The sequence below is a fragment of the Hesperophylax consimilis genome, chromosome 22, assembly GCF_061612785.1.
Source record: "Hesperophylax consimilis isolate HC1 chromosome 22, BYU_Hcon_1.0, whole genome shotgun sequence".
NCBI classification, from domain to species: domain Eukaryota; kingdom Metazoa; phylum Arthropoda; class Insecta; order Trichoptera; family Limnephilidae; genus Hesperophylax; species Hesperophylax consimilis.
Window position 1 is genome coordinate 6930299 of NC_142857.1, and position 22527 is coordinate 6952825.

The 22527-nt window shown below is 33.1% G+C and overlaps 1 protein-coding gene across 1 annotated transcript in view; it reads right to left on the bottom strand.

Moving 5' to 3' along the window:
• The window catches only part of LOC149412776 (fatty acid synthase-like), a 73817-nt gene extending 51759 nt beyond the window's left edge, over positions 1-22058 (bottom strand). Inside the window, exons 1-10 of the mRNA XM_089645411.1 lie at positions 21885-22058; positions 21473-21540; positions 15790-15924; positions 14829-15032; positions 13462-13742; positions 6334-6476; positions 5111-5314; positions 2835-3027; positions 1998-2154; positions 940-1109 (exon numbers count right to left, since the gene is read on the bottom strand). Of these exons, the coding sequence (XP_089501537.1) occupies positions 940-1109; positions 1998-2154; positions 2835-3027; positions 5111-5314; positions 6334-6476; positions 13462-13742; positions 14829-15032; positions 15790-15924; positions 21473-21540; positions 21885-22058 (1729 nt within the window). The remainder of the gene's footprint in view (positions 1-939; positions 1110-1997; positions 2155-2834; positions 3028-5110; positions 5315-6333; positions 6477-13461; positions 13743-14828; positions 15033-15789; positions 15925-21472; positions 21541-21884) is intronic.
• Between the last annotated feature and the right edge of the window lie 469 nt (positions 22059-22527).

Below are 22527 nucleotides of genomic sequence, written 5' to 3' on the forward strand. Positions count from 1 at the left end.
CCTTCTCCCTTTCTGTAATTTGTCAATAAATCAACCTGGCAGTAAACAGACAACTCGCATTGCAATATCACCATTTTAGAAAATGAACATAAACACTGCTTTCGAATTATTAGTCCTTTTTTACAATATCGCGCAAAATGCTGGTTGCGTATAAAACTTAACTACTAATCCCAAATCGGGAGAACAGTTCGGGCTTGTTTCAAAAATAGAATATTTTGTTAAACTTTTTAGTTAGACACTTTGAACTTTGCTTTTTTGCGCAGGGTTTGGTTTTTTAAATGTACCCTCTTCGGCGGTCAACGTACGACTGAAATCGTTGTTTATTCAAAGCTTTTTCGAACCCTCCTTGTGCCAAAATATGGTCATGTGGTTTGCCTTCAGCTCGTCGAGATGATATATGTTTCATGTTAGGCTAAGTCTATCAGTTTGGATTGACAGAGACAAAAAAAACGTAAATTCGCAACACGTCATAAATATATTTTTTATGAATCGATGATTCCAAGGGATCCTTTATAACAGAAATTCCATTTGGAAGAACAGAGATTTAGGAAATCAAAAAAACAGAACCTACATCAGCATTTTTATTTCATAAAAATGGGAATGCTAAAAAGGTTTTTTTACATAAGCTCTACACAGGAGGCTCCAGAAAATAATTTCCCTCAAGGCCTAAGTCTTCTTTTGGATACCATATGGAGAGTCCTTAAAACAAGATTAAATAAGTGAAGGAATGATCGACCATTAAAGAAGCTTCTCGGCAATAAGCCTGCAGTATGTGTAAAAAAAATATTCAGTGACCCAAAGCCAGGCGGCTGGACACTACAACATCTCATACAGGCATAACGTAATGAAGGAAGACAACAGAGAACAGTCAGGTGTCTTAGTTGCGGAATATCCGAGGGATATTATGGTAATGATGGTATTGATGATGTGATAGCTTACCAATTATAAAATCGGGTTTGATTCCTATAGCCTTGAGGACGTCACATAGGCCAATCTGTATAGAAACTATGCCCACCATGGAATGGAGGATGTTGTCAAATACTTTAGGGCTAAGGTCTGTGATGATTTTGGTAATATCCAAACCCTTTGGCTTTAATATTCTGTGAACCCTGGAAACGAATTGCTTAAAACTGTATGTAGTTATCATAAATTAATTAAAAATACTTCGAGAGCAAGCATTATAATTTTGTTTATTAATTTAAATGCCCTGACTGGCTTTTAAATGATACATATTTATAATAAGCATTTACTTTGTGGCTCATCATAATTTACAATAAAAGATATATTTGTTTTAGACCACTTTAATTTTAATTTCACTCTACCGGTTTCGGAAGCAGCCTTCCTTCGTCGGGAGAGTATTAAAACTAACCTATGATACAAAATATTAACAGAAATATACACAAAAAATATAATTTAGGTGTTTGAGTGGGAGGTTAACAATGGGGGACGGGAAATTGCGGGAATTCCGGCAGTAACAGAGCGGTTTACTAGAAATATATCTAGAATGGGACTAAACGATAAATTAATTTGGTTATTCAATATACTAGCGTTATTATTCAGGGATTTTTTGATTTAAAGGGCTTCTAAGTTATCTAATCTTTTGCTTTTATTATTACGGTGAAGAATTTTAACCCCTGTGTCCTTATTAAAAGTATGATTGGTGGAAATAAGGTGATTGGCAAACTCTGAAAAATTATTGTTATTTAAACATCTTAAATGTTCTGTCTTTTCAGAATTTCAGGAATAAATCGAAAGTAACGTGCTCGGTAATTGCTGATTTGTCAGGATGGCCAATTTTGCACATTTTGCCTGTTAACTGCCTGGACATTTGAAAGCTTTCAGAATGTTGAAAACTTGGTTTGATCGTTATGAAATAATATCTATATATCTCTTTTACACTTCACAACGAATCAGAATTTTCAACAAATGGATTCTTTATAGGCATTCAGGCTATAGATAACATAATCTGGAATATGTTGAAGATAATTACTATATACCTTTCGATGGCAGCCGCAAAAACGGGCAGGGCCATAAGGTAGGTGCCCATACCGGCCCACTGCGAGCCCATCCCACTGAAGACAAACCAGACGGGTCTCTTCTCTTCTGGATTATATTTGGCTTCCCTGGATACTTTCATAATCGGAGCGTGGGGCCCTAAAATATCAAAATAAGAAAACATTTCTTTAGTCAGGAGAAAATCAAATAAGTACTTGCATAGGTATCGTAGTAAATGTTGATGTGAACATATTTTTTCAAACGAGAAAAAGAAAAAAAATTGAAAAAAGAGTTCATTTTTAATATTTAAGAAAAAACACACTGTAAAACTTTTCAAATAACCTCACTCCTCTCTTCCTCATAAAGTATCCTGTATATATCAGCACTAAAGTATTTTATCTAGTGGTCCAGAGCATATTTGGATGTTGTTGTTATTTTGCCGTCCGATGATTTTTTTTCGATTAAAAACACTGGATGAACCTAGCGTATCACTTGAAATACAATTAGCCTTGTTTGAGCAGCACCATACAGACGAGCCATTGCAAGTATCACGTTATCACGTGACACGATAATCAGTGGTGACCTGAGATGGAATTTTTTCGTTTTTAATTGAAAAAAAAAATGAACAAAGAGCAATATCACTTCTACATTTATAACTCCAAATATTTTCAGGAATTAATGGTTAAACTCCTTCGGTTATATGTTGATGCACCCCGCACATCGCTGCGCAATGGTATGTAATAAGACTAATTCGTGCAACCTTAAATGAGCTTGTTCACTTCATTCTAATTGCGTGACCTATACTTATGCTGGCAGTTGGTTAAAACAATTTTACTCACTCAAGAGTGTGTACCTTCTATAGTCGTGTAAGGGGATAGCATAGTTGTAGATGGCGTGAAGCAGCCCGATTTGCTCTACGTTTACCCCCTTGGATTCCACATCATTGAGAAAACTTTCCACAGCTGGTAAAGTTCTTCCCGACACACACACCAGGCGGGGGAGACTGTCAGCTGCACTCGGTCTATTGTTAATCTGAAAAAGCGTGAATGTGTACAATAGATAAAAATAATGGGAGATGTGGCATGGAAGTATGCCAACTGCCGGCGAGCTACGATTAAACTACACGGGCTAGCAAAGCGGCTGTGCCAATCAATGAGCTCTGTTCTAATGTTGACGGCGACGGCAACGGTAACGGCGTTTTATTTCAAGAAGGGAGATGTATGATATCGATAAGATTTTTCCTTTGGGGGAAGCAGACATACGTGCATCGTTTGTCTCATTTTCACTACTATTATTTATTGCACAATTTGTATAGCGCCGCTTTTGTGAGATATCACCTCAAAGGCGCTTTACAGTTGATGCAGGTGTTACAAAAAATATAAATATTACAAAAATATTAAGTAAAATGAAGTACAGGAACAGGTGACACGAAGATAGAAGATAGAGACTCTTCAGCAAGAATCCTAGGTGGTGAGGAAACTGGTCCAGCTGCTGCAGCGAAAGAGTCCACCGCGTCCAACAACAGTGCCAGCACGAGGTTCGTCATCCTTCCAGGTATGTGTCTGCTGCTAACAAAGCGCTGACACAATATCCTCTCACCTTGGCAGCACCGCTGTGACGTTCGACGAATATAGAAAATGGAGACTCTGTGGCAAGAATCTTTGGTGGTGAAGAAACATATGCAGCTGCTGCAGCGAGAGAGTCCACCGCATCCACCAACAGTGCCAGCACGAGGTTCGTCATCCGTCCAGGTATGTGTCTGCTGCTAATAAATCACTGACACCTCACATAGATAAGAGACCCTGGCAGCACTGCTGTGACGTTCGCCAAGGTTCTCATTCATCTCCATGTAATCCTGTTCCTGGTGATTGTTGAAGTGGTGCATTCTGCCCTCAATAAAAAACAACGGTCGGGATAATAAATTACCCTGGGCTTAGCAAAACACTTGCCTTCAGAGTTTCCAGAATTCCGTTGAATACATCTGGGGTACATTTACCGATCGACATTCGTTTCGAATATCGAGTAGTTTTGAGCAAAATTTCCGAATATTCACTTTTAAAACACTGCACTCAAATCACATATTATAAAGTTCTAATAACTGGTTGTTAAATTTATTTTTATTTAGGGTAAAATGTTGTTTGATTGATTTTAAAAATAATTTTAATGAGATTTTGCCTCCTTTCCCTTGAAAATACTAAAAAAAACACAAAGCGGTTGGAGGACGCGTTAGGACTCGTCCTGCTGCCACGAAGGGCGCTATACTGTGTAAGAAAAAGCTGCAGCTACGCGTAAAAAAGGTCATTTCATACAATTAGGCAATTTTAAGTGCTCTTCTTTGGTGACTCTTAATTTATGAAAAAAATTATGATTATATCATATGTTTATGCATTTGTTTATGCAGTTGAGCCCTTTAGTTCAGTAATTTAAATTTGAGACTTTTTTGGTAGTTTATGCCAGTGGCGGTTTGTGGGCTTGAAAATTGGGGTGGCACATATATACCAACATACAAAGTTAGCGAAAGACCAAATCAGCGAGATGATAACTCTCATGGCAGCATAGTTATCAAATTGAACGGCTTATTAGTCCGACCGTCTGTGCATAGAATGGTGGTCGAAGAATCCAAAACAATGTTATAAAATTTTTCAAAAATTCCTTAGTGATCGGTGCTCCTTTGGAAGTGTTGTGAGGTACTAACTACTGTACCGTACTGCTGAAACTAAGTACCTCGTGATCATGTCAGCTACCGTTCATTTAAATTTCGTATGGCTTCTTCCCCCCTCCACCTACATGAAATCATCGGCTCTCGGAGGCGGGCCTTATCTCTGCCTCTTCCGACTGAGTACATAATTTTAACTTCGTTGTTTAGCTCCTCGGCAAGTGGAAATCCACATGTGGTCAGCCGGTATGATGAGTTAAAAAATACTATTAAGACAACCAGTCCTAGTGAAATACGAAAATATAAATGGGTGATATTCCAATCGGAATTTGCCGATTGGTCATATTTGAACGGAAATGAATTTAATAGTATTGTTTGGAAGTAGTGATACGTGTATCTTTTTCCCCTTTTTTCCTTTGCTGTCATTGAATAAAATAAAATTGATAAACTTCTCTTTACCTTCAGTTTGTGGAAGTTCCCGAGTAAGGCGTGCCCGTTGGCTCCACCGATGCCGAAGCTGTTGATCCCGGCAAACCCCTTATTCCAGAGAGTCTTCTCAGTGACCACGCTCATGCGGCCCTCAACCAGCGCCGACACTTCTTTGCGGGGGCTCTTGTAGTGCAGATTGGGCGGGATGTAGCCGGTGCCGTAGGCAATGCACATCTATTTTGAGGGAAAACCATTTTTAGGGAAAACTATTTTGAGCGAAAACTATTTTAAGGGAATGCTATGTTGAGGGTAAATAGTTTTGACGAAACTTTTTTGACAGAAATCTTTTATAAGGAAAATTGTTTGGAGGGAAAATGGTTTTGAGGTAGAGTTAGAGAAAGGGAAAATAAAATTCATAAGAAAACTTGACTAAAGGGAAAACATAGTGACGGAAAACTAAAAGGCGCCACTATTTTAAGAAATGACTATTCAGAGGAAAAAATATGATGATGGAAATCTATACTGAGGGAAAATAATATTGTTAGGAAACTACATCGAGGAATAGTGAAGAGAGGAAAAACGTGTGGTGTAAGAATATGTTGAGAAAAAATGTAAATACTAAAACTAATGAAAAGCTGTACCGTGCAATTCAGCTATTGAAGGAAATCTTATTGAACGTAAAACACGTATTGGCGTGATTAACTTTTGAGTGGGAACTGAATTATTTTAACCAAATACAGTTGATTTTCTTAAAAAAATTACAGATTTTACAAGGATGGAGTGAGAGAGTTTTTTTAGCAGCTATTTCCAGATATACGGAAAAAGATGACGCTAAAATGTGCATGAAAAAAACTTGCCAACACAGACAACGGAAAACACAGCGGATAAAAAGGAGTGTTGAAGGACCTCCGTAGTTGAAGGGTAAGGCTCTCGATCAGGAAGGTTGACGTCACGGGTTCAATTCCCGGAATGCGCAAGTAAATTTATTAATTAAGTTGATTAAATTAATTTGTGCTGTCTCATGGTTTACTTATTTAAAATATTATAAACGTTAAAGAGTGGACTTTAGTAAGAGTAACTTTCAGTTCAGTATCTCTCTAGTGTTTGATAACCAAATCTGAATAGCCAGGTACGTCCCAACCTCTTCTCCATCTCCTTCCTCTGCCTACTACCTTCAGTCTCACAGCATACCCCAATTGGAGATGCCATAGCCTCACTGGCTCCAGATGGTTGAGAGTGGATGGGTCTCTTACCTTGGCTATTGCACAAAGGCCAGAAGCTGCCTCACTGTGTCCCAAGTTGGACTTCACAGATCCAATCTTCAGAGGTCCAACTCTGTCAGTACAGAACAATTCATCCAGCGTAGATAATTCCTCCGGATCTCCAACCTTTGTGCCTGTTATGAAAAAACTTTCAATAAATAATAAAATTTACGTTGAAAAAAAAAATGGTTTCTCCATATTTTTTAAAATTAAATATACAAACATATTCATATGCAGTTCGAGGCTTATTGCGAAAAAGGGTATTTTTAACAAAACTGCCCAACTCAAATGAGAAATTATTTCTAGTGTTTGAATTATAATTTAATAATATAAAAGAGATTCGAATTTAATTTGCACACGCGTAACAGCCATTCAAATATGCTAAAATTTGCTAGATACTCGTAATTTTACCCCTCCCGGAAAAGAAGTTATGCTCGATTTATAGGAGAAATTTAATATAATTCAATTTCTTAGTATGAATAATTCTCAAACAAAAGTAGTCAAAGCACGGACACATCGCGACAATTCAAAAAATGGTCGCAATTAAATTTCGTCGCAAATGTGCGCTGTCATAGGGTTTGATTAAACTTAAATAAATTTCAAGGGAATACATGCTGCCTTAAATGTACAACCTACTGGCGCCTACAGGACCACAAAGAAGACGAAAATCTCTTAATAAGGTCTTATCAATTAAAGTGTATACATTATCTAAATACTAAATTTGTTTTTATTTCATGCAGGAAAAAAGGCAGGAAGAGGCTAAAAAATGCATGAAAGAAAAAAAAAGGCAACGACAAGACATAAAGATCAAAATGAAGCAAGAAGATGCCTACAGAAACTAGAATAGCCAAGAAGAACAAAAAAGATATAAGCAAATAATAGAATAGCTAAGAAGAAGCAAACATAAAGAAGAAGACGAAAAAGAGGCAACTTCAAGTCAGAAAACACAAGAAGAAGCTAGCATATCAGTGTCGCCCAAACCTCCAACGGTGTTGGACGCGAGTGAGCGCCGTAAGCGGTGAATAAATAAAATAACACCTTCAACCCAAGACAAATTATACAAATACATAAATTTACGGAAAATATATTTTTTTAACCTGGAAAAATGGAGGAAGCGGTTGATCCGCATGCCTTCATAACAAAGGCGAAACAAAACATAAGTGACTTACATACAATCATAGAAGAAAATAAACTTACCAAAGAAACCAAATCAAAAATGATGAAAGAAATAAATAACATCATGGAAATGATATCGCACATGGCAATAGAATTAGCTAAATTACAAGAAAAGTGTGATATTCAAGAAAAAAACCAAGCACAAAAATACCCATTTTCATACTCTTCTGCAGTAAAAAACTTAACATCACAAACGCAAGAAAAACGATTTCCTATAATAATTAAAAGCTTAAAAGAAGAAGACACTGAAAAAATAAAAGAGAAAATACAAAAGATTAAAATATCGCAGTTGGGAATTCGAGTATGCGAAATTAAAAAAACAAAAAAAAAACTTATAATAACATGCCCAGAAAAAGAAGACGCAAAAAAATTAAAAGATAAGATAAATGAAGTCGACAAAACCATAATAGCGGAGGTACTTCTGAAAACGGATCCATGCGTAATATTCAAAGGTCTTGACAAAGACTATACCGAAAAAGAATTCTTAGAAGACATCATTGAACAAAACAACGACATCAAAATGATATGTGAAAAATACCAAGACAAAGAAATATTACAAGTTAAGGCCATCATTACAAACAAAAAAACTAACAGCAAAAACTTAATACTACAAACAAATCCCGAAATGAGACTACATCTTATTAATAAATAAAAAAATTCATCTAGGATTCATGAGAATCTATGTAGAAGACTGCAATCCTCTTACCCAATGTTTCCACTGTCAAAGATTTGGACACACAGCACAAAAATGCTACAATAGAATGAATAAACCAACATGCAAGCACTGTTCAGAAGATCATCCCATCTCCGAGTGTAAATCCCTGGAACTGCCACCCAAATGCGCTAACTGCAACTCAGCTAACAAGAAAAAAGAAATAAACTCCTTGAACAGTAAAATGAATGTTGTAGACCACCGAACAAACAGCGAAACATGTAAGTTCCGATCTTACATGCTTAAATTAGCCAAAGAAAGAATTAACTACGACATTGAATAAAAATCTTATAAATAATTTTGTATAATACAACCGAAAATGCATTAAATGGATGATTTCTTAATTAACGAATTAGAGTTAAATATTAAAATTCAAGAATATGAATGTATATGTACCGATTCGTGTAACAAAATTATTTCTAAAAACATCAATGATATAATTATTATGCACATAAACATCCGTAGCGTTCAAAAAAATTTAGATGAATTAATTCTAAAAATAAATAATTTAATTAAAAAACCGGACTTTATAGTGTTATCCGAAACATTTACGAACGCTGAGTCACCGTCTTATAACTTACCTGAGTACAACTATATTTCTACCAAAGTAAACATCAATAAAAATTCGGGAATAATAATATTTGCAAGCAATAAATTTAGTATTGTTAACATAATAGAACATCCAATACACTTAGTAAACTGCATCGAAGTACATTTCAAACTCGGCAAATCCATATACCATCTAATAGCTATCTATAGAACGCATGGCTCGAGTATTATTACATTTATTAATGACCTCAAATACATATTATTAAAATTAAAAAATAAACTTTGCTTCGTAGTAGGAGATTTTAACGTTAATATTAATGAAAAAATAGAAAATAATAACAAAAATGAATACATCAATTGTATGACTGAACAAAATTTTATATCTTGCATAAATAAAAATACTAGGGAAATAAAAGAACATACTCCATCTTGTTTAGACCACATTTGGACAAATGTAAACATTAAAGATCTTCACAAAATAAAATCAATTGTTTGGAAAACTAACATAACTGATCATCACTCATGCTTACTTCTGTATAATAATAATATTAAACATAAAAAAACATAATTTAATAACCAAAAAATCAACAATAGATATGACTATTCTCTCTGAAAAATTAAAAAAGGAAGATTGGAATATTGTTTTAAACAGTGATGATACTGAAATTTGTTCGACTAACTTCGAAAATATTATGTCACAACACATTAAAAATTCGACAACTGAGATAACAACACACATAAAATCAAAATTAAGATGTTTAAAACCTTGGATTACCAAAGGACTAATTATATCTATCAGAAATAAAGAAAAACTTTACAAAATAACTTTAAAAAATCCCCAAGATGAAAAAGCATATATTTTCTATAAAAAATATAAAAATAAATTAACAACTTATATTAAAAAAAGTAAAGAAGAGTATTTTAAAAATAAAATATTATCTTCAGAAAATAACCATAAACAAATGTGGAAAACTGTTAATTTCGCCATAGAAAATACAAAAAAAACACAAAACATTAAGTACATTGAACATGATAAAAAAATTATAGATGCCAATATACAGCCTAAACAATGTGCAAACATATTTAATTCCTTCTTTGCAAATGTTGGGAAAAATCTTGCGAAAAATATTCATAAACCTTCAAACCAAGAAAACCATAAAAATAAAAATATACAGAAATGTAATATACTTTCAATTTTTGAAACAACAACAGAATGTGAAATCTCGAAAATAATAGAAAATATGAAAGGAGGTTCGTCCCCCGGTTTTGATTCTATTACGACACACATGTTAAAAACTATGAAACCTCACTTAATAAAACCTATCACTCATTTAATAAACTTAAGTTTAACAAATGGAATTTTTCCAATGAACTACAAAACCACAATAATCTCACCTATTTACAAATCTGGAGATCCACATCAAGCAACGAATTATCGCCCAATATGTCTTATTTCTAATATAGGAAAGATCTTTGAAAAAATAGTAAAAAAACAATTGGTAAATTTTCTAGATAATAATAAAATATTACACAAGAACCAGTTTGGCTTTATAAAATCACTCAGCACACAAGATGCTATTGCTAACGTAACTTCATACATTTACGAATCATTAGATAAAGGTAAAAAATGTGCGGGTATATTTATTGACCTTAGAAAGGCATTCGATAGCATATCCCATGAGATGCTATTAAAAAAATTGAATAATATCGGCATAAAAGGCAACGCGATTAAATGGATCACCGACCACTTAAAAAACCGTCCTCAAGTAGTAAAAATCAATGGTGTTAATAGTGATCAAGAGATTACAAGCTTTGGAATCCCCCAAGGTACAGTGCTTGGACCAATTCTATTTACTATATATGTAAACGATATTTTTTTTCAACCTTTACACGGTCAAATTACGTCATACGCCGATGATACAGTATTAATAATAAGTGATAAGACTTGGGAAAATGTAGAATTAAAGGCCACAGAAGACATCAACACGCTCAAGAATTTTTTCGACACTAATTTACTGTCACTTAATAATGAAAAGATATTTGTAATTCCATTTGCAAACCATACAAATGATACTCCTAAAAATTTTAACATTGTCATTCATAATAATACTAAAATTCACTGCCAAAACTATTGCAAATCAAACTGTACAGTACTAAAAACAACAAATAAAATTAAATATCTAGGAGTAATTATTGATAAAAATCTGAAATGGAAGGAACAAATATGTCAAGTAGTAAACAAAATTAGAAAATTAATATATATATTTTTAAGAATTAGAAACTTTCTGTCGATAAAAAATCTATATTTAATTTACTATGCCTTAGTTCAATCCACTTTACAATACGCTATTATTAGTTGGGGATCCGCGTATAAATGTAACCTTCTTCCAATTGAAATTATACCAAGAACAATTATTAAAATTATATTAAAAAAATCTTTTGACTACCCAACAGAACGCCTGTTTGAAGAATTTCAAGTACCTAAATTTAAAGACCTATATATTAAAAACTCATTAATCCAAATTATAAAAGAAAAAGATAAATATCAATTTTTAAATGAAAGCAGAACGCGACTTAGACATGTTTTTCTATGCCCAAAACTAAATACGTCTTTTGCACAACATCATTATACTTACCAGGGAAGAACTTTTTTCAATCGTCTACCAGAAGAAATCAGAAGCATTAATGATAAAACCCGAATACTGCTCTCTGTCAAAAGACACTTTAAAAATATTCTGAAAAAAAAAACTACTGTCATTTAATTAATCTCACAAATATCCTTAGTTTTCCATAACTTCCTTTCTTTTTTAAATTTAATAAATTAATATATTATCCATCACTACTATCAACAAAAATACTACAGCAAACATACATTTATGTAAAAAGAATTATTTCAGTACTAACTAACAACAACATTTATGTACACTCCCCTTCCATACACAAGCAAATGCTTTCAATGGAAGAGTAGTAAAAAAATACAAGATGTAAAATGAATTATGTACCATGTAAACTTATTATTAAAAATAAAAAATAATTAAAAAAAAAAAAAAAAAAAAATATGCAATAAGATCTAAACAGAGACTAGAAGAGCCAAGAAGAGTCAAGATAACCAAGAAAATAAAGAAGAAACAAGATAAAAAAGGATAACCAAAACAAAACATGAGGCTACTAGAAGCAATATGATACAGGTAGAGACTAGGAAATACTGAATTAGTCATCAAAAAGCGAGAAGAGTCAAGAAAATTAAGTTAATTTTAAAACCAACTATGAAGCTCATACACCTATAAATAGACTACATCATTTTGGCAATAAATTTAGGAATATTGTAGACATGTTTAAAGATGCCCAATTAGTTATAAAGCGAAATATTTTTAATCACTTTACTGAAATGTATGAATTCACGACTCCATGGTGAATAAAATTTTATTTCTACGTTTCTTCATACATATTTTGCTTTCCATTATCCACACTATTAATTTTAATTTACCTTAATTTAATCATAAATCATTATTTATCGTTAACTATGTATCTAAAACAACTGTATTACTTATTACTTGTCTTTGTAAAGGCCCATTAGGGTGTAAATAAAGACAAAGAAGAAATAGGCACGAAAATATCAAGCAAGCAATAAAATTACAAAAGCGATAGCTGGAAATAAAAAAAAAGTGGGAAGCAAATAAGAATCTGGAAGCGAGAAACCAACGCTCAATCAATTCCTTTATTCCTGCCCATCCTGTATTCCAGTATTGGTTTATTGGATTACCATGCGTACCTGTCGAAGGAAGTGGCAACAAGAGCTAAGAAGAGACAAGAAGAATCAAGAAGAGCCAAAAATAGACAAGAAGATTTGAGAATAAAGAAGAAAGAAGAAAGAAAAAACAACGCTCAATCAATTACTAAAGACAGATATAGTTTGTAAGATATAATGCCCTAACAGCTATAAATAATAGTAATAATTGGACTACCCAATGACGTAGAATTTTGTACATAAGTAAACTCTCTTCCCTGTGTACATCTAAACTTCCTTCAGAAATAAGTCCGGCCTTCTGTACTAACAATAAATGAGCCAAACCCTTAATTAATTGTATGGAAAAAGAAGATACATTAAGGCACTCTGTCATCTAGAAACATAATTGCAAAGATTGCCAGGCGATCTGTATATTCTAATAAAATAATAAATCAGGTATTAAAAATAAAATAGAAATAGATATTAATAATTTAGAAGCATTCGAAATATCCAAATCGAATAAAATAAAAATGATTTTTCACTTTTAAATAAACAATTAAAATTAACCGACAGTCCAATTTTAAAGTTGTACATTTTATCTCTGTGTAATCCCTCCCTTCCCTACCCTTCTACCTATCCCTCCACAAGTCTGTATTTGATGCGCTCCTATTTTACATATTAGCTAGATTTTAATTTTGTTTACTTTTTTCACTGTCCACTGTATTTTAATTTAGTTTATATTTCCATTGTCCCGAAGAATGTTGAGTGCACCCGAAACCGGTCGACATATATAACTCAATAAAATGGTTTAAAACAAAGATTTTTTTTCATTTATAAAAGATAGACCTTCCCGTAAGGGCGAAGGAACAAACAGATTTGCGCAGAGCCTTGGAAGTGGCATGGGTGTGTCATTATCTTTTTACATTTGTAGAAGCTAAATAAAAATTTACGTTACCTGTTCCATGGGCCTCAATAAACTCAATTTCAGTTGGATTGATTTCACACTCTTGATAGAACTCTCTCAGTAACATTCTCTGCCCGTTTTTCCCTGGATACGTTAGACCCTGTTCCTTGTGTCCGTCAGAGTTGGTTTTAGAGTGAACGACTTGCGCATAGACCCTGCGCGCATTTTTTGCCTTCTGCAGGAAGATAACTGCAGAGGTCTCGGACCTGACGTAGCCATCGCCATCGTTGTCAAAGCTGCGGCATTTTCCTCCGAATGACATTACTCCTAACCTAACAGATTAATAAACAGTTTTTGTAAAGTTGAATCATACAGAAATAAAATCATCTTGAAGACCATCAGATTGCGTGGTTTGCAAAGACTGCGGTGGGATGAACATGTTGAAAAAATAATTACAAGATGAATAGCAACCAACCAAAATATATTATTCTGCAACAATAATTCCAGGGCTAACTGCCACATACGTGCACCTACTTCTCGCCTTCATACACTTGAAAAAAATCACCATTTAAATCAAGTTTACCCGTATTTATGAAATAACTGAATGAAATTTTTATGTAACATAATATTTAGGAGCATCGAGCGATTGCATATATTTTTACATTTTTCTTATTGTTCACTTGTTAATTATGTATTATTACATAAATTTAAATGCAATTTTACATCTAACATGAACAATGTTCAATTTTAAAAGTTTTTCTTTTTTTATTAGGTAAAGATCAAAAATCTCTCGTCGTCTCTGTATCATGAAGTAAATCATGTAAAATATAAAATCATATGACATCCCGTCAAGGCGGTTATAGTTAAACAATAAATACATGATATAAGTACAATTGAGTTCTCCTGTGGAACCAGACTCAGATCGAGGAAGAAACGGAAATTACTTGGAGCATTTGAGCAGATTAGGAAGGCCTCAGGACTGGTTGTGGAGATCAGAGCGAGTGGAAAACATTTGTGAAAGAAGCAAAAAAACTGCCCTGAGATGTAACGCTATGATGATATTTATATAATTAGTAGCAACTATGAGAACCAGGGCGTGTCAGTAGCGTGGAATTTAAAGTAATACTTTTGGGGACGTCATTTTGTAAGTACGAATAAAAATAGTAATAATGCTAATACAAACCAAAAAATATTCACTAAATTTAGAACATAACAGTGTTCAATATCCAACATATAAATGTTCAGCTTTTAGCAATAAAGAGTAGCCATGTGAAAGACAATAGAAAAATTTGTACCCTGTATACAGCATAATTACAAATAATGTAATACGGATTTTACGTCAAATATGCTTAATAAGAGAGTCCTACGTCAAGAGTGATACACTAGCATGTTTTTATAAGGATGGAAGTATATTTTACTTGGCGAACTGAAGCGTCAAGCTCGGATTGAGACAGAGATTCGTTCCAGCAATTATGGCAGCCTCACAGTGTCCATCTCTGATAGCTTTGTAGGCGTGGTCCAGGGCGTACAGCGAGCTAGAGCAAGCGGTGTCCAAGGTATATGAAGGACCAGTTACTCCCAGCCAGTTGGAGATTCGGTTGGCTAACATGCTTCGGGCAGATCTACATTACATCGAACAAAATTAATATTGCAGAGGGTAACGTAAATAAATGTTTAGCCTTCCGGCCGCCAGCCGACATCTTAAGAGATATGTCGTTCTTAAAATACCCCGTGGTTTCATGTTTAGTGCTCCGTAATTATATTCAAATTTTAACTGTGTAGCTTTTAAGCGAATAAATTTGTAAAACCAAGTATCCACTAGGGGACAAATGTCCCCCAACATGAAGTGGAATAAAAGTTTCAACACCAGTGTTCTTTCTCCGGTACATGAAGAAAAAAATAAATCTAATCTATTGATTTTGTGAAAAAAATAGGCTTGTATTTTGCGGAGTTTAGGAAATTTCTCATGGCGTTTATTTTTACTGTTCGGTTTCAATTTTTATTCCAGCGATAACGCCAATTTTGGCTGTCTTGCTTGGATAGGGATCCATCAACTGGAATGTAGAAAAGAAATGTCCCGCATCTTTGTCCAAGATTTGTGGTGCAACATGCACAATGGGATGTTGCGCAACATGTGCCACGCATGTTGTCATAAAAAACCAAAACTCTGCTCATAAGGCTGATCAATTCACATCCGCCTCCATCTTGCCTTTTTCTCCCTTTCCTGGAGCTGTCAACCAAACAATTATTCTCCAAGAAAAAAAGTACGAATTATTTAGTACCTACCGGTAATAAACAATCAATATATTGGCGTCAATGTGCCGCGACAAGTGCAAATATTTGATAGATTTAATATCACTTTTATAAAATTTCACTTACCCAAAAACACCATATCCATTGGGTTCTAAATATTCATAGATCATCATAAATTCAGTTTCCGAATAACCGGCTGCTACGAATACGCCAGTGTTTGTATTTCTCAGCTCACACGGATTTAGACCTGCCAAAATATTGCTTGATTAAGGCCCAATGTTATTAACTAAGGTAGGAATGAATTATTTTTCTCTTTCTACAGTGATGTCAAAAATGTAGTTATGTAATTTTTAAAGTTTTTAAAGTCCCTTCGTCATATCACAAAAATAATATTTTCGTCAGTTACAACATGCAATCTCAATCAAAAACTATATTTTTTTTCAAAACTGCGCAGTAAACAAAGTCCTTACTTTTTATAATCTCTAAATAGTATAAAACAAAGTCAGTATCCGCGTCTGTCTGTTTGTATGCTTAGTTTTTTCCAAACTATACGACAGAGTTTGATAGGGTTTCGCAATCATTTAGAGAATTTCTTTATATATATATATATATACATGAATATTATATTTATTGCAAGTAGAGAAAAGTAGAGCAACGCCGGGTACTTGTCAACTAGTTAATCATAACAATGAAACGTCAAGTGACATTTCAAAATTTAACAAAAATAGTGGTATTGTTATATACACGAAGACGATATTTAAAGACGTACTCTTTACTGAAACGAATATGACTAATGCAAACTGTATTATTATAAGACTGAGCATTAATAATAAACTACCTATACAAATAATATCAATATACAGGACACACTCTGCTGTTATATCCACTTTTATTGGAGAATTGAATAATATTATTTTAAATAATAAATGTACAAATAATTTTCTAATTGGCGATATTAATATTAACATTGCTGAAAATAATCACACTATTGAAAAGGACAATTATATTAACATGATGACCGCTTTAAATTTTAAACCCTGTATTAATAAATATACTAGAGAATTTAATAATCAAATACCATCATGTATTGATCACATATGGTGTAATTCCAACTACATTGATAATCTTCAAACAATTATATGGAGAAACAACATAACGGACCATCATACATGTATTCTTAACCTTAACATAGAAAAACAAAACATTAATAATAGTAATCTAACCTAATCATTAATCTAACATGCCTAAAATATCGATAAACTAACAAATACTTCATGAAAAACTGTCTCACGAAACATGGGAATCTATGCTCTGCACAGAAGATGTAAATAATAGTGCTTTAAAATTTCATGTCACCTTACAAAAGCATATAAAAGATTCAAGCTGTGAAATACACAAAAAAACATATAAAAAAAATTCAAAAAAATTAAACCATGGATTACCCATGGTCTAGTGGTTTCCATTAGAGAAAAAGAAAAATAATTTAAACTTACAAAAAAATTCCCACTCAATAATTCGATTATTTTACACTTTAAAAAATACAGAAATAAACTAACGGCACTAATTAAAATGACCAAAGAAGAATTCTACAAACAAAAGATGTTCAATTCAGGAATCAGTGGTAAAAAAATTTGGAAAACAATAAATGAAATAATTGATAAAAAAAAAGACAAGTGACATTTTAAAGCTGCACATTAACAATAATATGATGCAAGTTTCTGATAACCCAAAACTATGTGCGAATGCTTTCAATAATTTTTTTTCAAATGTCGGAAAAAATCTCGCAAACGAAATAACTAACAACATAGATAATACCACCACATCAGGAATTCCAGTAGCTTCATTAAATAAAACGCTAAAAACATTCGAAACGATAACCGAACAAGAAACTGTTGTTATAATACAAAACCTAAAAACTGAGTCCGCACCAGGTTTTGATGGGATAACCGTTGAAATTCTGAAAAAAATCTTAACTTTTTGAAAAAACCTATTACACATATCATAAATAATAGCCTTAAAAAAGGAATCTTTCCATCTATTTACAAAAAAACTATTATTTCACCGATTTTTAAATCAGGTGATACTAAAGAAATTAATAACTACCGACCTATATCAGTATTATCAAATATCTCAAAAATTTTTGAAAAGGTAGCAAAAAAGCAACTGCTAAAATTTATTGAAACTAATAATATATTGAGTGACCAACAATTTGGATTTCGCGAAAAAATAAGCACACAGGACGCAATCATAGATTTAACAACAAAAATACATCAAGCACTAGACAAAGGCAAAAAATCTCTTGCAATATTCATAGACCTAAAGAAAGCCTTCGACAGCATAAGTCACAAAAAATTACTCTACAAGCTTAACAAAATAGGAATTATAGATAATGCCAAAATGTGGATAGAAAGTTTCCTGAACTCTAGAAGTCAATATGTAAAAATAAATAACACTCTCAGTGAACCGAACACAAGTGACTTTGGAATACCACAAGGCACCATATTGGGCCCTCTTCTATTCATATTATATGTTAATAATATCTTTAAATTACCATTAACAGGAAAACTCATTTCATATGCAGATGATACTGCAATTATATTTCAAGCGAATTCATTGAATGAACTTGAAATAATTGCTAACAATGATATCAATACGTTAAAAGAATGGTTTGATAAAAACTTATTAACATTAAATATTGAAAAAACATATTACATAATTTTTAGTATAAACAAAATAAACCCTTTTATTACATTAAATATTAAAATACATTAAAAAAATGCATATCAAAAAAATCTACTTGCCAAAATAATGACTGTTTATCCATAGGAAATAAAAATGAAATTAAATATTTAGATGTAATAATAGATAGTCAACTTAAGTGGAAAACTCACATAAACAATATCATAAATAGATTAAGAAAACTCATTTACATATTTATTAGTCTAAGAAATATACTTAACTTAAAAATTCTTAAAAATATTTACTACGCTCTAGCCCATTCAATAATACAGTATGGTATCGTTGCGTGGGGGGGAGCTTACAAATCATCACTTTTACCGCTGGAAATCACTCAAAGGCTGTTAATAAAAATTTTAATAAAAAAACCATCAGACTACCCAACCTTACAACTTTTCCAAGATTTTCAAGTCCCATCACTAAAAAATACATATACGAAAAATACGCTACTTCAAATCCACAAAGATCTTTATAAGAAGTCACACCATGCCATGGTTCGTGTCGAGAGCAATAGGCAAAATACAATGGGTCGCTTATGGACTCCATTAATGCATACCAGTTTTGCACAACACTATTACACGTACACTGGAGTGGTATGGTTTAATAAATTAACGACTGAGATGAGATTAGAACCGGATTTTAATAAATTTAAAAATAAAATTAACTTCACTACAATAAATAATTTAACGAATTAGAATGACGATGATATCTCACTAAATTATTTTAAAATTATTGTATAAAAAAACTAAAATCTCTTCACTTTATATGTTTTTATGATTCTTTTTTTCTTCTATTTACATATGTATGTTAAGTTTTTATTATTTTCCCTTTACACACGAGTTTTAGACTCTTGTAAAGGTAAACATGTTAATTTTTATTGAAATATGTTCTTACTATGTAAATTTAAACATTATACTGTATTTTATAAAATAAATAAAAATATTAAAAAAAAAAAAAAAATTCACTGAAAATACTTAAAATTTTAAAGATTACTTTTTAAAACGATTTCCGAATTAATTTTAATCGATTTTCTCTTCTCTAATGATAATAGCTACAATTGTGACAATTATCGCTATTATCATTAGCTCATGTCAAAACAATACGTTATATAGCGCACTCATTTGGCAAAAGTGAGTTTTCAGTGTATTTTGGTAAAAATTTAAAAAAATGCAATGCTGCTAAAATCTCGAATCTAAATAAAGACCTTACTGAAAGTACCCATAAGAACGCCTTCGATGAAAATTTTCAACAGTTTTGATATACCGAAATTTAGAAAAAATAAATGTTTAAAATATAAAATTAAAACTATTAAAAAATACGGAATTCTCTGTTAGAGCGCGTATCTACTACACTAGATCGCATCAAAATGACACTAAACACATTCGGACAAAGACACTACATTTTATTTTGCAAATATACTCCACAGCATCCTCTCTTTAGATATAAAACGAATAGAAAAGTTTAATGAGTAGAATTGAAGATTTAAAATCTGGCTTAAAGAGGTCTAGATGAATAAACTCTAAAAATGAATTAAAAACGACATAGAAAACACATAGAAACATTGATCTGCTTCATCACAGTGAGGACTAAGTGCAGCCTCACAAATATAGTAAATAATAAAAAACAAAAACATACATATTGAACAAAAACCAAACAAAAACCTACGAAACTATTTAAAGAATAAACACTTACACCACAATTATTAAAATTAAATTACAGCTTGGCAGTACGTTAACAACAGCAACATTATACTGATTAAATAAGTATTACAAAAAAAATGTAAATACTAACAGGTAAGTAATAAGTGGGTTTTGTAGCCCATGACCATGGTAGTACCATTTGAATAATGCATTTTAAACTTTCATACCAGCATCGATGAGGGCTTCGTATGTTTTTTCTAATAATATTCTAGACATGGGGTCTAGGGCGTTTGCCAATCTCCGCGAGACGCCGAAGAACTCTGCATCAAATTTGTTTATTTGTCGAAGTTTTCCACTTCTGGTAGGGATGTCCAGATAAAAAAAATTATATCGTCTGTCGTCATCAGATATCATATCCACCTGGGTAGGGAAAAAATCAATGAGTTTCTACATAATGATGAAGTTTTCTAAGGACGGGTAAAGACCTACACAGAATTTGAAAAATTCATTAAATTTAAGGATTACTTATTATATTATTATCCGAGTACTGTGAAACAACTGGCTCATTAAAAAAACTAATAACAGAACTTATAGAAGTTTCACAGAACTTCATTAAAACTTTGAAATTTGATGACTTGTTAAAATTCTGTGAAATAACCCGGCCTAATAAAATCGGAAGCCTTTTTTCATTCGATGAATTGAGTTGCTAACCTTAACCTGTTGCTAACAACTATGTGAAAAGAGCTACTTACAATTCTGAAGCTATTGCTATGAAATCTGTACTACCGAAGCATTTTCCAGATGAAATGAGCTACTCGCCTTGGCTATACAATTGCTGGGTAAAATGAGCTACTCGCCTTGGCTAGACAATTATTGGGAAAATAAGCTACTCCCCTTGGCTAGACAATTGCTGGGTGAAATGAGCTACTGGCCTTGGCTAGACAATTGTTGGTTGAAATGAGCTACTTGCTTTTACTAGACAATTGCTGGGTGAAATGAACTAACTACTTCGCTTGGCTAGACAATTGCTGGGTGAAATGAGCTACTTGCCTTCGCTAGACAATTGCTGGGTAAAATGAGCTACTCCTCTTGGCTAGATAATTGCTGGGTGAAATGAGCTACTCGCCTTTACTAGACAATTGCTGGGTGAAATGAGCTACTCTCCTTGGCTAGACAGTTGCTGGGTGAAATGAGCAACTCGCCATGTCAAAGTATTTATGTTGGAAATGATATTTTCACCGTACCAAACAAATAATTATATGTAATAGGATACTCATTTTTCAAAATAATTTTCCAGAAAAAATAAGCTACATACTGACCTTATTGAAGCATTTGCAGGGCAAAATGAGATACTCACCCAGTTAAAGCACCTTTTTTGTGAAATGTGCTACTTACTTCGTTAAAGCACCTTATGTATGAAATGAGCTACTCACCTCGTTAAAGCACCTTCTGTGTGAACTGAGATGTTCACCAGGTTAATGCACGTTCTGTATGAAATGAACTATTCACCTCGTTAAAACATATTCTGTGTGAAATGAGCTACTCACTTCGTTAAAGAGCTATAGTGTGAATTGAGGTGGTCACCTAGTTAAAGCGCTACAATGTGAAATGAGCTGGTCACCTCGTTAAAACACATTTTGTTTGAAATGAGGTACTCACTTCATTAAAGAGCTATAGTGTGAAATGAGGTGGTCACCTAGTTAAAGCGCTACAATGTGAAATGAGCTGGTCACCTCGTTAAAACACATTTTGTGTGAAATGAGCTACTCACCTCGTTAAAGCGCCTCAGTGTAAAATGAGCGAGTATTCTCTTTAAAGCACCTTTATGTGAACAGAGCTACTCACCTTGCCAAAGAGATTATCCCTCAGCTCAATGACATTGGCCGAGTTCGGGAAGTACCCTGCCACACCTGAGATGCAGATCTCTTCACCTGCCGGTGGATGGGACAGGCGATATCCTGGAGAAGTCTCTCGCTGGTAACATTTCCCTGGGCCGCGCGTTTGAAATTTCGAAGCCATCTGGAAAGCGTTATCACTACAAAATTTATTCTTATTCTTCTTTGAATGGTCGGGTTAGGTTAGGAAAAACTTATTTTATTTTTTTATCTATTATACTGTCTATTCTTATTCTTGTTCTTTGAATAGTTAAAGAGTTGATATTGATAACGACAGTAAGCTTAGATTGTGATGATTTAAACTTTCTCAGTTTTCACACCCGAAAAGAAAATCCCTACCCTGGGAAAAAGAATAAAATTATTAACACAAAAATAAATACAGAGGAAAACAGGATACCGGCGACATCTGACGAATATTATCGGACTAACTACAGGAAACTGCAATTAGAAAAAGGGCGTAGTTTATGGGAGGGACGAGCACACATAGCGACCAATCAAAGATAGGTATCTTGAACAAATGGATGATTTATTACCGAAATTGTCACACGCGTTGGAGAAGTTCAATGTTCTTTAAGAGGAAGGTAAATGCTAAA